Source organism: Phaseolus vulgaris, chromosome 2 (genome assembly GCF_000499845.2).
Source record: "Phaseolus vulgaris cultivar G19833 chromosome 2, P. vulgaris v2.0, whole genome shotgun sequence".
Lineage (NCBI taxonomy): Eukaryota > Viridiplantae > Streptophyta > Magnoliopsida > Fabales > Fabaceae > Phaseolus > Phaseolus vulgaris.
Genome location: NC_023758.2, coordinates 40,856,807 through 40,872,629, shown reverse-complemented (window position 1 = coordinate 40,872,629; position 15,823 = coordinate 40,856,807). Strand labels below are relative to the sequence as shown.

The 15,823-nt window shown below is 28.9% G+C and overlaps 1 protein-coding gene across 1 annotated transcript; it reads left to right on the top strand.

The window, feature by feature from the left end:
• Window positions 1–7,039: 7,039 nt before the first annotated feature.
• On the top strand, window positions 7,040–9,561 carry LOC137812127 (tubulin alpha-5 chain). The gene is made up of 4 exons (XM_068614031.1): window positions 7,040–7,435; window positions 7,515–7,729; window positions 7,812–8,520; window positions 9,017–9,561. Exons 1-4 carry the CDS (start codon window positions 7,323–7,325, stop codon window positions 9,327–9,329), a joined length of 1,350 nt encoding a protein of 449 aa, XP_068470132.1. The 5' UTR covers window positions 7,040–7,322; the 3' UTR covers window positions 9,330–9,561.
• Window positions 9,562–15,823: the final 6,262 nt, after the last annotated feature.

Sequence of the window (15,823 nt, the reverse complement as noted above, 5' to 3'; positions counted from 1 at the left end):
TACTTCACGAACTTGTTCGGCTTAGTCTCTCTTCCTCGGTTCTTGTTCCTCTGCTTCAGTCAAATTTTTCCTTCTTTGTAGGTTATAGGTCGGGAGAAAACTTTCAAAAAGGTGCTCTAACGCTCAAATAAGTACTCAATTTTTTATGCTCGATGCAATAAATGTGTAATAATGACGTACATTTTTTTCGAAAGTTGTTACTATTTATATGTTTATAATGAATCCGTAACTGTTGGGTTAGATTAACGTTTAAATCATGTTTAAGGGTCTATTATCTAAATTTCTCGTAGGATTTGGACTCGTTAATCTTTTATTAATCTTAATACATTTTAAACATATCGATTAACCTGAACCGGATACCGAGACTTTTAGGTTTCATTTGATTCCAACTAGTAAATTCATCATCAAATATAAAAAATAAAAATGTACACAAAATCAATTAAAAAAATCAATAATTTTTGCCCATCACAAATAGATTTTTAAATTTGTTATATTTTACAAAACTGGGTAATGATACACAGGGTCAGGTAAAAAAGTCTACACGACCACAAAACATCATATAAAAAAAAGTCTTAGAATCAAAATGCCATAAAAATCTCATGGATTAGGATGTTAACCCATATATTTTTAAGTAAAAAGTATTCTTTAACAATTGATAGTTTAAAAAATATATATATTAACTTAAAGAAAAACAGCTATTTAATGAAGAGTTTTAATTTTATTCAATTTTTATAAATGCGGGTTCGAGAGTCCCGTTCTTACCCATCTTGTATTTCACATGTATAAAAATATATTGATAATAGCGATCTTGTATAACACTTGTGAGTTAATATATCTAATCCATCACACATAGCTATAGGCTTGAATTTGTGGGTCAAGCTGTATAATTTGTTTTTAAGAAAATTAACAATTTCTTTTGTAATTTCTATTTTTTTTAGTATCTTATAAAAACAATATTTTACTGCAGGTAGAATAATTAAAAAAATAAAATTAATTTATCATTTATTACAAGTAAAAATAAAAGCTTATTATGAAACAAATATTAAAATAAACCATAAAATAAAATATAAAATTGGTAATGTAAGAATGTTAAAAAAAAGAAAGAATAAAGGTGCAAAGTCGCCCCCACCACGTTTCTTTTTCTTCTTTCTTTTCTCCCTCTCCATATTCTCTTATCTCCTTATCTTTTACTATACTCTTTCAATTTTTATCTATTTTAGAATCTGATCGGACCACGTTCTAACCGTTGACGAATTAATGAACATTTTTATCAATCAGATTTTCAAATAGAGTAAGTTCAATTTTACTCTAAAGATCATTTGTTCTTTATTTTTCCTTAGGATTTAGTCATCAATCTTGGCGTGGCCAGTTGAGAAGTTTAATCCTCTCAACTTATTCTACTATATACTGAATTTTTGTTTAGTTTGAATAATTTGCATTAGGTTCGTAAATCTTGAAGCTTATATAGACGGTGAGGAATAAAATTATAGAAGTTGTTTGGAAAACAAACAATTAAGGTAAGAGAAACTAAATTTAATTTTTAATAGCATCATAGGATATAATATTTGAATGCAAAGGGGATGTGGTTCCAATATTCAATTTCTCTTGCAGACATGTTCTATATATATATATATATATATATTGTGTTGTTTGTTTGTATATTATTTAAACTCGTGAAAAATATTAGATTTTAATGGTTTAGTATTTAAGTGTTGTTGTTTAATGTTAAATAGGATTCTAAATATATTGGATTGCGTTTTGAATGATATTCTATGATGAAAATAGTATGGGATAGAATTCATACATTTTGGATAATGTATCGACTGATGTTTGTTTGTGTATTAAGTATTGATACCTATGTGGTAACAGAAATCTTTGAGTTTCACTGATGATCTAAATCACATAGACTAAGATATCAAGGGGTAAGAACATGATGGGAGAGTTCATGCACACCGTGACATATGAGATGCATGACTTGAGTTGTATTGAACTTACCTTTATCATTTTTGTTGGATTCGCTAGTAATCTTTAGATTAGGTGTTAGTATATGGTAAGACTTACTTAATACGGGTCTTCCAGAAGACGTTGTTTGTTGAATATTTTTTGGATGTGTAGATTCATGTGATGTTTTATGTTGTGTTTGAACAGCGATGATTGTACTATGTACACGAGCAGATGGGCATACAGGTGCAGGAGACTTAAAAGTTTTAGAGTTTTATTTTGAACTATGAATATGTAAATATTTGTATTTCTATAAATCATAATCTTATAATAGAAATATTTTGAAAAAAGTTTGTATAGAAATATGTAAAACGTGTATCTAGATAATTAGATATATTTCCGGGGTGTTATAGGTAATTATAAACATTTAATATTAATCATAATGAATAAAGATATTTAATTACATTTAACAACAAATAATTATAGGCGACAATAAAAAATTAATATAGATAACGGGATGAGGTGGAGTTTTGCAAGCTAATGGGACACAAATAATTTACTTTGCAATCTTATTCCTAATTCAACATAACTAATTCAAAATAACTAGGTTATAACTCAAAAATAAAATAAAATAAAAACTACATATAGAAAAAGGAGAAAAATGTAATTATAATGGTTGTTTAGAGAAAAAAATCCACTTTAACTCTAAAAAAACTTTGGAGATGAAGTTTTTTCCACTAATTCATTGAGTGAATAAAAACAATTATTCTAAAAGTGAGTTAAGATTAATTAGAGAATTGTAATTATAAATTATATATAATAAACATTTATATTGGTTTAAAATTAATTCTAATAATTAAAACCACAAAGTGTATATTTTTGACCACTCAATCCATGGTATGTTTTGTAAAAAAGAAAAAAAAATTTATCAAAAATTCATTATACTTTTAACTTTGTATGAGTGAACTACAATACTGCTAATGCACTGACTGATGAAAAAAAATTCGTAAAAAACATGTAGTGTAAAAAAACACAACTTTTTAAAAATCTTTATATTTTCTTTTAGCCATTGAATTGTTTCTTATCTATAAATGAAAGAAAAAATCTAATGATTTGTTTTAAAACATCAAATCATGTTTAGTTTTTTAAAGTATTAAAATAACAAAAAAAAAACTTATGAAAAGCATAATATCCCTGATTAAAAATTTGAAATTATTTTTATTGAATTATTGAATATTTATTTTTAAAATAACCGAGCATAATTGCCGGTCCCTTTCTTATTATGGATTAGATTTAAGTGATTTGATGTAAATATTGAATCACAAAAATAAGTTGAAAAAAAAAGAGCATTGTACTGTATTGAGTTAATTTTGATTATTTATAAAAATGAATTAGTGAAATAATGAATTGATAATAAGAGAAAATATAAGATATTAGTAGAAGAGAAGTGAAGAATGTGGTGTGTTGTTGTTTTGTTTGGTTGTCTGGTAATAATTGTGGGTAGTGGGTGACAGCACATGGCCGTCCTGCTCCACCACTCCAACCTCCTTTCTTAAATCATCTCACCATCCAAATCCATCCATCTAATATAAGGACAAATTTCTCATATTTTATTCCCTTTTTTTTTTTTTTTTATCAACAAACTTAATTACCACATTCTTCCTATTTTTACTTCTTTAAGCACATTATTTTTTTTATCTATCTATGCTATAAACTTTCTTAATTATCATTATTTCCCTTTTCAAACTTTACATAATACTACTTATCATAACTTAACTACGTTTTCAATTTCTGTAAATGCAACTTAGTTTTCATCCTTCATATTTTATTACTTTTTTTTCTATTCTTATCATCAATTATAATTAGGTTAACTCTAAATATAATAATTAAGACGATAAAAACATTTTATATCAAAATAATTGCATTATTTATAATTAAAATTTTGACTAAGCAATGTATTTGTTATTTTTATAAATACTATAATTATATATAGTTTATTTCTAGATTTTATTCTATTGTCATTAGTGATTTTTATTGTTTTTAATAATTAATTTCATTTTTCAAGAAAATGACTATTTAATGTATATCAAAGAATAATTCTGTCTTTAAAACTTAATTACCTTTTTTACTTTATTGAATTTGATCTATATAGGTGTTTGTTATTTTATACCTAAAAAGTAATTATTAACGAAGTATATTTAATACACTTTAAAAAGATGTTTTGACTATTTTTAAATTAATTAAATATTATAATAATTATTTTTAAATTACTGTTTGTTATAATAAAAAAGTTATATTACAGTCAATATAGCTTGTAATTGTAGTATCAAAAGTAATATATAAAAATAAATTATAGTATTTTTTTAAAATATAGTGTTTAAAGCATGTTATTGAATAAAAAGAGTATTATTAAAAATAACAAAAACCTCTATTGATAATATATTTAAAATTAAGAATGATATATATGCAATTATATTTTTCAAAAGAAAACAATAAATACATGAATTAATTTTATGACTAAAAAATAGTTTTCTTAAACTAAAATAGTTTTCTTGTCTTATTTAACATTTATTTATTTATTTCAGTATTGAATTTATTATAGCCAGTGACAAAGAATAAAAACAACACTACAAAATTGTTAGATATTTGAAATAACAATTTTTTTATACATGTTTGATTCTCTTCACAGAAAATTGTATTCAAATCACCTTTAATCAATTTTCTTACATTTTTATGTTTACTTACTCAAATAAATATTTATTTAGTTTTACTTTTTTGTCTTTATTCACTCCAACAATCTTTGATCTAAATTTACTTTCTTTTCACTTCATAATATATATGAAGTGAATTTCATTATATCATTAATTATTTGCTTTTACTTTGTATAATTTAATTAACTTCTCTCTCTAAATGACATAAAGAATTTGCTAAAGGAGTACAACAAGTGACTAATAGCTTTTGTGACAAACAATATATTTAAATAACAAATAGCTTAATTAATGACTAATTTGATTAATGATCAATTTAAGTATAATTATTCGGTTACATAGTTCCGTGTACTTTTGTCTAATTAACTTATATTTTGTCTAAGTTTTTGGATCTTCTCAAAATATCACTGAAGATGATTTTCAATTCAAACTTCTGTTTTATTAGTCTTTGAGCCATTTCAATCTTGCTATAAGAGTAATTTTTGACTTTTGTGCGTTTTTTATTACAGTCAATCAACATTAATAGAAAATAATGTTTTATTTCTCTTTTGTTTTTTACGTTTTTTTTTTTTCAAAAACATAGTAAGTAAATATCGTTGAAATTATAACGTAATTGGATGTGAAAGATTAGAAGAGAGAAGGTATTTTACACATTTTGGTTATTTTACCCCTTTTATAAGCGAATAATTTGATTATTTCGGATTTTCTTTCAACCATTTTCATTTACAGTTCAACTTATGTAATTTAATTATATTTTTGGAATAAATCTTATACAAGTGTCTTATTATGTCATTTTTGGTGTTATTGTTATCAATAACATATTAAAATGATCATGTTGCAACTCTCTTAACTCCTCAGTAAAAGAGAAATTTCTTTGTAATTAAACCCTACAATTCTTTTTAGTTACAAGTATTATGGTAACGTTTCTCATAATTTCAATTTTTTTCCTGGGTTGATTTATTTTTCATTGAATGCAATATTATCTGTCTAGATGGTTATGTAGTCAATTCTCTTAACGTCTGAATATTATTGAAGATAAAAAAAAAATCTTCTTGAAGGAAAAATACTATTGAAGGCTGTCTTATGAAAACTATTCATAAACAAAGTTTTGGTTTATAGTATCTAACAATGACATTTATACACAATATATTGTTCAATTTGCTTTTTATACGAAAATTATGCTAATTGAAACTGAAATATAAATTTAATATGAAATGAAACGTATAACTATGATTCAATTTTCAAGTCAAATAAAGATAAAAACATCTTATAATATATGTAGACTTAAAATTAATTTAATAATTTAATTTATGTTATTTTCAAAATATAGATTAACATAAAGTTAAAAATTTTGCATAAAATTTAAGAAGACAATTGTATTCAATTATTTTTAATCCATTGAATAGAAAGAGACAAATATTAGAGAATGTGAGTAAACAAAGTAGATTGGAAGGGAATTTTGCGAGGCTACAAGTGTGAAGAAGAAGAAAATATGTAGTATCATGTTAATTTATACGGCCTGCAAAATTATGTTAAAAAAATGGCAACATTGTTTTTTATCATGTAAACTATTTTTAAACACTCTTAATCAACATGCTTAAATAAGTACACCATAATAAATAAATGTATCTTTAGAATAAAATTTGCCTAACAACAATCATTCTTGATAAGTCATCTCTTAAGAATGACAAATAAACCTATAATAGAATATCAATATTAAAATAAATAATATTTAACTTTTTTTAAATAAGTATGATTTAATATTTTATTTTAACATTTTAGCTATTATAATTTTTATTATTCTTTAACATTGAAAAAAAATTATTTTTATACTGAATTCATGATAAATATTTAGAAACCTAAATTTTATGCCTATCAAATATCGAAAATCGAGAATGAACATGTATATGAATTTAAATTTTAGAAACAAATAAATATATAATCAAATTAGCACACCTATCTTGATTTCACCCTACTTTTTTAATAACTACAATAAAATGACATAACATAACTTATCAACAAGTTAATATAAATTTAAATGGCCAAATAGTTATATATATATATAATTTAAAATTACTTCACAAGTTAACTATAATAAAAATAATAATTTAATTTATGTTATTTGCAGCCGGCTTAATACGTAGTAAAAAGTTTAAACGAACATAAGTTAAATAACGAAGATATTTTTTTTCGTGATTAATAAACTCTTTTTTTTACATGTCTTTATCGGACACAGAAGTTAGATGATAGAAAAAAATGTATATCCATGAAGAATTTTAATTTTATTTTGTTTTGGTTATTTTATTATGAATAAGGTTTTTAGTTTAATGTTACGAGTAATAAAAGCGGAATGAAACGAAAATAATTTAGAAAAGTATTTAGTTTAATAGTTGAATAAAAAAAGATAAATTTAAAAATTAGATGTGTGTATGAGATGCGGAAAGGATGGGATGTGAGGGGAGTGGGGTCTGATAGGCTGGCGCCAAACGGAGAGTGAAGAGGCACGGATTCTAAACGTTTATCAAATCCCATTTTGAAGGGTTATATTTGTAAACAGAGACACTCTCACTCTCAAAGCCTTCTCAAATCCCTAACCCTCTTTCTCCTCTTTCTTCCCTTCCCCCTTCTTCTTCTCTGCAACCCAAAACCCCCTCTTCCATTTCCATCCCAAACATGAGAGAAATCATCAGCATTCACATCGGTCAGGCCGGGATCCAGGTCGGAAACTCCTGCTGGGAACTCTACTGTCTCGAACATGGCATTCAGCCCGACGGCATGATGCCAAGGTTTTTCTTCTCTCTCTTTATCTCTCTTTCTCTCTCCATTTCACGCATTCTAACAACTTTTCCCTTCTTTCCATCGCAGTGACTCCTCCTTCGGAGTCGCGCACGACGCCTTCAACACTTTCTTCAGCGAAACCGGATCTGGCAAGCATGTACCCCGCGCCGTCTTTGTCGATCTTGAACCCACTGTCATCGACGAAGTCCGATGCGGTGCATACCGCCAACTTTTCCACCCTGAGCAACTCATATCCGGCAAGGAAGACGCCGCCAACAACTTCGCCAGAGGCCACTACACCGGTATCCATCGTTCTCTCTCCCTCACTGTTTGTCACACTCTCACTCACTTAATTTAACCTAATTTTTGATTTCCCCCTTTCAGTTGGCAAAGAGATCGTAGATCTGTGCCTCGACCGTGTCCGCAAGCTCGCTGACAACTGCACTGGCCTCCAGGGCTTCCTCGTCTTCAATGCCGTCGGTGGAGGCACCGGGTCTGGCCTTGGATCGCTCTTGTTGGAGCGTCTCTCCGTGGATTACGGCAAAAAGTCCAAACTAGGGTTCACCATTTACCCTTCCCCTCAGGTTTCAACCGCCGTTGTTGAACCCTACAACAGCGTTCTCTCCACCCACTCCCTCCTGGAGCACACCGACGTGGCTGTCCTGTTGGACAATGAAGCCATCTACGACATATGCAGGAGATCCCTTGACATCGAGAGACCCACCTACACCAACTTGAACCGCCTCATCTCCCAGATCATTTCTTCCCTGACAACCTCCCTCAGGTTCGATGGCGCCATCAATGTCGATATCACTGAGTTCCAGACCAACCTTGTTCCTTACCCTCGCATCCATTTCATGCTCTCGTCCTATGCTCCGGTTATCTCTGCTGCCAAGGCCTACCATGAGCAATTGTCCGTGCCCGAGATCACCAATGCCGTGTTTGAGCCTGCCAGCATGATGGCTAAGTGTGATCCCAGACACGGGAAGTACATGGCTTGCTGCTTGATGTACCGTGGTGATGTTGTCCCCAAGGATGTCAATGCTGCTGTTGCCACCATCAAGACTAAGAGGACTGTTCAGTTTGTTGATTGGTATAATTTCTTTCAATCTAGTCATTTATTTACTCAACAATGTTGTTCACTGGATGCGTTTTCGAAAAACTGCCTGGATTTTGATATAAATCACGTTTTTATACCTGATCTGAGGAAATCCACATTAGCGATGTGAAACCAGACACTTTAAATTTATGTTTGCTTTCGCATCGAGTGATCTGAAATCATATTGAGATCCCAATTAACGTAAATGCAGGTAAAATGTTCACATGTTTTGTCCGGTTAAGTTTTACAGTAATGTACTGATTCTGGATACAAAATTGGTTTTAAATTTAAGCAACCTCAGGCGACTTTTACTTTGGATCAGTGGTTTTTAAAATGATGTTTGGATTATTCAGCTACTTGCATTTAGAATAAATATACTGAAACATATATCATTTTACTTCAAACCATGTTTGCCTGATCAATTTTCCAAATGTCCATCTAAGTATACATTAAATTGGTATATGAAGTTTAATGTATGTTGTTGTGATAGGTGTCCTACTGGATTCAAGTGTGGTATCAACTACCAACCTCCTTCTGTTGTGCCTGGCGGTGACCTTGCTAAGGTGCAGCGTGCTGTATGCATGATTAGCAACAACACTGCAGTTGCTGAGGTGTTTTCTCGCATTGATCACAAGTTTGATCTGATGTACGCCAAGAGGGCCTTTGTTCACTGGTACGTCGGTGAGGGTATGGAGGAAGGAGAGTTCTCCGAGGCTCGTGAGGATCTAGCTGCTCTTGAGAAGGACTATGAAGAGGTTGGTGCTGAAGGAGCAGAAGATGAGGAGGAACCTGAGGATTATTGATAATTTAAAGGTGTTATGACTGTAATTGTTTCGAGTAAAAGGGTATATGCTTCGTTACATTGCCCTGCACCCGTACTGTTCGTTCTTTTTGTTTTTATTCCTGTGTGATATAGTCCATTCAAACTGTGAAGTGATCGATCGTCTTTACGCTTCTATTTGGTGATTTAGGATTCTGTTGTTTGAGACATCAATCATGTATTCAGAATTGGCCATGTCAAAATTTGATTTCTTATGTTTATGCTCGCTATTTTTACCTTATTCCCGTAGTGATTACCTTAATAATCATGTACGGGAAATCATGACTAAATTGCATTTTTCTGTTCGCTTGTTTAAGTTTTTAATATTCAGTGTTTTGTTTGGATTAATTTTGGTGTAAGTGCCAAAACTTCTCGGGACGCGCGAATCAAATAGCTGCGAGCATGTCATGGAAAAATGATATTCCTAAAACCTGTATGAATACGGATACTTGAGAATTGAGATCAGGAGTTCCTATTGTGGCATTTAGGAAACCAGTGTTCTGAATGAACTTTATTCGCCTGAATTGGGATGTACGAAATGGCTTTTGGTCTGACCTAAAGAGGGATCAATGCTTGAGAATGAACCTGGCTTTATAATGGTACTTATATCTCAACAGATTTAGAGTTATTATTTTATTTTTTAATCAGATTTAGAGCCTTCTTCCCATGATTTGTTTACTTAAATTTTGTATTTAAATATTTTTAAGTTTAACTGTTTTTTAATTTCTGTAAAATAATTGACTTTTACCTTTTTTAAGTAGTAATTTAGCTGATAAAAAAAAAGTAGTAATTTAGTTTAAATTAATGAGTTGCGATAAAATACATTTTGTTGATTTCATTCATTAAGCTAAAATTATTATTTTTATCCTTATTATTACGTAGTAGTTGTTAATTATATGTTTACGAAATGTAAATAGTATCGAGACATGTTAATATTATTATAGTAATAGAAATGATTTATTTTGAAAAGTGAAAGTTAAAAGAGAGAAAAGAAGTTGTGAAAGAAAGAAATGGGTTTGAATGGGCAGCAATTATTGAAATATTTTTGAATGAGTGGAGCATTGTGAATGGTGGTTAAAGTGGTGGGTCCTTGGCGCCCGAGGGAGGTGGGGATATGTTTAAGTCCACCCAACTCTCAATTTCAAACTTCTTTTTCATTCACTCACCTCATCATAATCCCTCCTCAATCCCACGCATTCATAATCTTAACGGTAAGAAATTTAAAAGCATGATACAAATTCTTAAATTCAAATTGTAGAAAAAGGAACTTCCATTATACATTATTCGCTCGTGATATGTGTAACCTCGTATATTGTATTTTTCACTGTTCCAAAAATATATGATATTGTCTACTCTAATCTTTTTTTAAAGGGTTCATATATCCACTTATTTTTTAAGACTGAAATTATTTTATTAATAGTTTTTTATTTACAAAAAAAAAGACTTTTTATCCATATGTGCAAGTGTTTTAAAAAAAATGAGACTTATTAGTATAATTATGAAAAACTATAATTGACCATAAACTAAAATATATTAAATGGTTAAGTGAAGACATTTTATATTTAGTTTATTCAAGAATAAATGCAGTATTATTCTTCTATTTACTATACTGTGGTGAAAATATATCTTAGTATATTTGAGAATTAGTATAATATAATACTACATTAACTAAGGATGCAAAAGCATTCTACCTAGATAAATTTATCATGTTCATAAAACGGAAAATAGATCATTAAAGAAATTATAATTTGTATTTATTTAGAATTTTGAATAATTTAGAAATTTATGTATTTTAATTTTTTTTTAAATATGACATTAAATAATTTAGATTTTTATTTATTTAGGATTTTAAATAATTTAATAATTTTAATTATTTCAGATTTTTGTTTAAATAGAACATTAAATAATTTAGGATTTTTATTTAAGATTTTGAATAATTTATGATTTTTATTTATAGATTTTTATTTAAATAAAACATTAAATAATATAGATTTGTAGCTAGGATTTTGAATAATGTAGAAATTTTATTTATTTCATATTTTTATTTAAGAAAAATATTAAATTATTTAGGATTTGTATTTATTTAAGATTTTTAGTAATTTAGAAATTTTATTTATGTGAAATATATGTGTCAAAAGTTGTAATTTTTTTTTACATAAAATTAATTTGTTTATACATAAAACAATTTAATTATATTTCATTTTAATTTAATTTTAACTACAAAGATATATTTGTAATCTTACATCTTTATTTATTTTAAAAAACTATTTTATCAATTACACCTATCACAAATTTAGAGACTTTTATATACTCTTTCTTCATTCTCGTCATATAATTAAAACATTAATTTATTTGTTTGTCATATGTGTATTTATTTTTGTTCATGATGTTAACATATCACCACCCTTTCCTTAATCAAAACAATCCAACTTTTCCCTCATTTTCACCTTAAATTCATTTCTTCAAATCCAAATAAATTTAAAGGTAGGTCTAGGTCTCACTTCTCACTTGTATTTAGTTTTTATCAACTTATATTGAAATATGTAAATGTAAATGACATTATTGAATATCGAGTCTAACCTAAGTAATTTAAGAGACTTGTGTTTGATTTCTTTTTAACATAAGTCTAAAGGTGTTCAATTTTTAAAAGATTGTTATTAATAATTAAGATTGATTTACATAAGATACTAAAGTATTTTCGTCTTTGAACTTTAAATCTAGGGTTTGTCTACTCTCTCCAATCATTTAAACAATGGGATTCATCAACAAATGACAAAATTTAATTATTCATTTATCTGTTTTCATATATTTAGCAAAAAGTTAAATAAAGATTTTTCCGTTCTTAAAGAAAAGTGGACGTGAGATAGAATGAATGATAAGATATGTGATAAGAGTTACACATGATAACGGGTCATAATTATGACCCGTTAAATTAACCAATGAATCATCATTAATAAGAGTGGAAAGAGGGAAAGAGAGAGAGGAAAAGAAAGTAAACAAATCAAATTATTTAAATACACAGAAATTGAATGGAAATAAGTGAAAAATGTATAGATGATATGATATGATTGATTCAAGCGAAGAAAATAATTAGATGTTTAATTTAATTATTTATAAATATCTTTAGATTTGTTTTATTAAGATTAAATTTTAAATAATTAAATTAAATATGTATGTTTATATATATATATATAATGAATTAGAGAAAAAAATTGTAAATTTGAATGAAAGTAATATTATAACTTAATTTTCAAAATTCGTATGAAAGGAATATTACAACTTAATTTTAGAAATATGTTTTGCTAAAAAGAATTGAATATATGTTTATGAAAAATTATAAAATTTGATATGTTAGCAATAAAATTTTATTAATGACAAAAAATATTAAGGTTCACTACAATAATTTCAACATAATTTTTGTTTAAGATCGACATAATTGATTATGATTAAAGATATAATCGGACTTCCCTTGTAAAAATATAATTCCTGACCATTTTTCTTATGGCAGACCATCTTTACTAGCTTCTAAATCGATTATGTCCAAAGGTCCATTCTTTATGGGCTGATTCATAAGATGGGCTTCTCCTAGGTCCATTATTCTCTTTCTTTCGCACCCTTTATATTGAAAGACTCTTTCTTCCTGCACCTGCATACCTTCTTCTCTCACCTCCATAAATTTCTAAATTTCCAAAAATGCCCCTCTATAATATTCCGGATTATGTAATCTGGAAGTCATTTTTCAAATTTGTAATTAGCTTCCGGATTACATAATTCGGAAGCCTTTTTTCCAATGCATGATTACTTTTCGGATTACATAATCCGAAAGTCTTATTTAGCTTCTGGATTATGTAGTCCGGAAGTCTTTTTTAAATGAGTTTCTGGATTACATAATCCGGAAGCTATTCTATGGGGTGACACAAGAAGGATAAAAATATATTTTCATGTTGTGTATGGAGGTGGCAGAAGAAGATATGGAGGTGCAGGAAGAAACAGTCATATTGAAATCTACAAATTCAATTGTAAACAGTAACTCACCTCACCACTCTCCGCTCTATTTTCTCATTCCACAGTAAATTAGTAAATCCACCGTGTAACATAGTGGAAGGGTTGGATAACATAAAAAGTAAGTACTCGGTTAAATTTTTAGAAAAACGGTGAAAAGAGAAAAAAGAAGAAGAGGAAAACAATTTAGTAAAAAAAGTTGTTTGAATTGACGAAAAGTAAGTGAAAATCAGTATAAATTTTTTACATGATTTAATTGATACAATATAATAATTTTTATTTTGTAAAAAATTAATGTGTAAACTAAAATTTAAAAGGTAATTTAATGAAAAAATTAGTTTTCAAAAATATAAATTAAATTTTAAATAAAAATAAAAATTATAGTATTAAATTATTATTAATAAAAATATATTTAAAATTAATATTAAAATAAATTAAAAAAATAAGTATAAACTAGAATTAAAATAAATCAAATTATATAATTAAAATAAAATAAATATTAAAGTATTAAAATTTAAATTAATTAATTTATTATATTTAAAATATGATTGTTAATAAAATATTACTAATACTTTACTATGTTGAAAAGAATTATTATTTATATATTAATGATGAGATATCAAAATTTGATGATCCTAATTTGCAGGACTCCTTATCCAAACTACGTGTATAAGTTTATGTATCTCCTTGTTTCTATTCATTCTCTCGATAACCTGATGATTTGCTCATCATAAGGTTAGATGTCTCTCTCTCGAGGATTTGTAGTTTTTTTTAAGGTTTTACAATATAGAATGTTTATTAAGCTCCCTTAGTCTAAGATCTTTATTACCGCGAAATTGTCAACCTCCACTGTTATGACCATCAGGTTGATAACCTTGAAGTTGACATTCATGAATGTGATTGGAGACAATCTTCTTTAGGGAGGAGAGGTCAGAACATTGACTGATTGTACTATTGTCACTTCCTAGCTTAAGTGGAGACCCTTCCTTCGGAAAATCCATCAATGATGGTGTTAATCACCACTCAAAGTGGTGCTTCTTGATTTTATTCTCTTTTAGATTTAGATCTTTGTGTCGGCCTTTGCCGGTCATTCTCATCTCAGCATGGCTAATCCCAATAGTCCTGTCTGTCATAGTAAACTCTTCTTTCTAGAGAACAAGATAATGTATGATATCCTTACTCATTGACAAACAGGTGGACTTCCTGAATTAGATTTTCAAATCTTGTCTTTCAAGGCCAGACATTCATCGATAGCATGGCCGAAGTCATGATGGTATCTGCACTGCTCGAGAGTGTTAGCTTTTGGTAGTGTTGATATTTTCCAACGTCAAAATGAGTTTGACATTTAGAGCTTCCTCGAGAATATGACCTCGATTTGTATTGAGAAATGTATACTATGAGAACCTTGGCACTCAGTGTTTTATAAGTTTCAAGGTTGGGTGGGGTCTATTGGGTTTATATACCTCTCTTATTTTTTCACGTGTCATTTATGCCATGACCTTACTTTTGAAATCTCGTAGTTCTTCAAATTGCATAATTTTGCAGCTCTTTTGATGTGGCTCGTCTAGATTTACTGTTGGTTTTCTACATAAGCTCTATGTGAAAGTCTTGGTCTTAAAGTTGTGACCATATGATGCAAAGCTACCTTGAGATTGAGGTTTCCGATGTTTAAGGATACCTTTCCATGAACAAGGACAACGATTCTTTTTTTCTTGTCAGATACTCACAAGTGTGATGGATGTTAGGAGGTGTGGATGACTTGTCATGATTTGTGTTCCGAATTTGGCTACCAATATGTCATAGCAATCGATCAACAACGGGGGAATCCGGGTGAGCCAACTAAAGGCTCCCCCTTTTAGGGATGTGGGAGTTACACGGCATATGAGGAAATCATCTATGGTGTACAAACTTATCTTAGTTAAATCAACATTTATGTTTTCGTTTGGGTAAGTGATTTTGTCATTTCAATCTATTGTTAGACCCTTCCAGTTGGATGGGAGCTTAACATCTATTATGCCATCAGCAAAGGGGTGTCGTCAGGTTCCCTTACCGTGACTAAGGTATGGATTGAGGTATTAGTCTATTACTCAACTGGCCTAGTTAAAACTGTCGCTCCCCCCATCACATAGGTCTCTTTGTTATACTTGTCTTTAGGACTATGGAATGCATGAGTCCCCTCTCTTATTTTATCTTCATAGACTTGTTCTCTTGTCTTAACATGATTGTCGCTCTTGCATTATTATTTTTAATTTGGTCAGTTCTCTCTGTAGTTCAATTAGTTAAGCCATCTGGCATGCTTCGATCATTCCGTTGTCGACTGATTTCTGCCTATCGTTTGACATGTTCCTTGTTGCTATCATAAGATCTTTTCGACGTCCTTGTTGGTTACACGGTGGACGCCAATTGTTCTTACAAGTACTGAGTATGTCTCCTCCTTCTGCACAATTGAGTAGTCTCCGAAATTTCTTTGTCCAG

Coding starts and splice junctions, on each gene's coding strand:
- LOC137812127 (XM_068614031.1), top strand. CDS start 7,323: ATGAGAGAAATCATCAGCATTCACATCGGTCAGGCCGGGATCCAGGTC. Junction 7,730..7,811: donor CGCCAGAGGCCACTACACCG/GTATCCATCGTT, acceptor TCCCCCTTTCAG/TTGGCAAAGAGATCGTAGAT. Junction 8,521..9,016: donor ACTGTTCAGTTTGTTGATTG/GTATAATTTCTT, acceptor TTGTTGTGATAG/GTGTCCTACTGGATTCAAGT.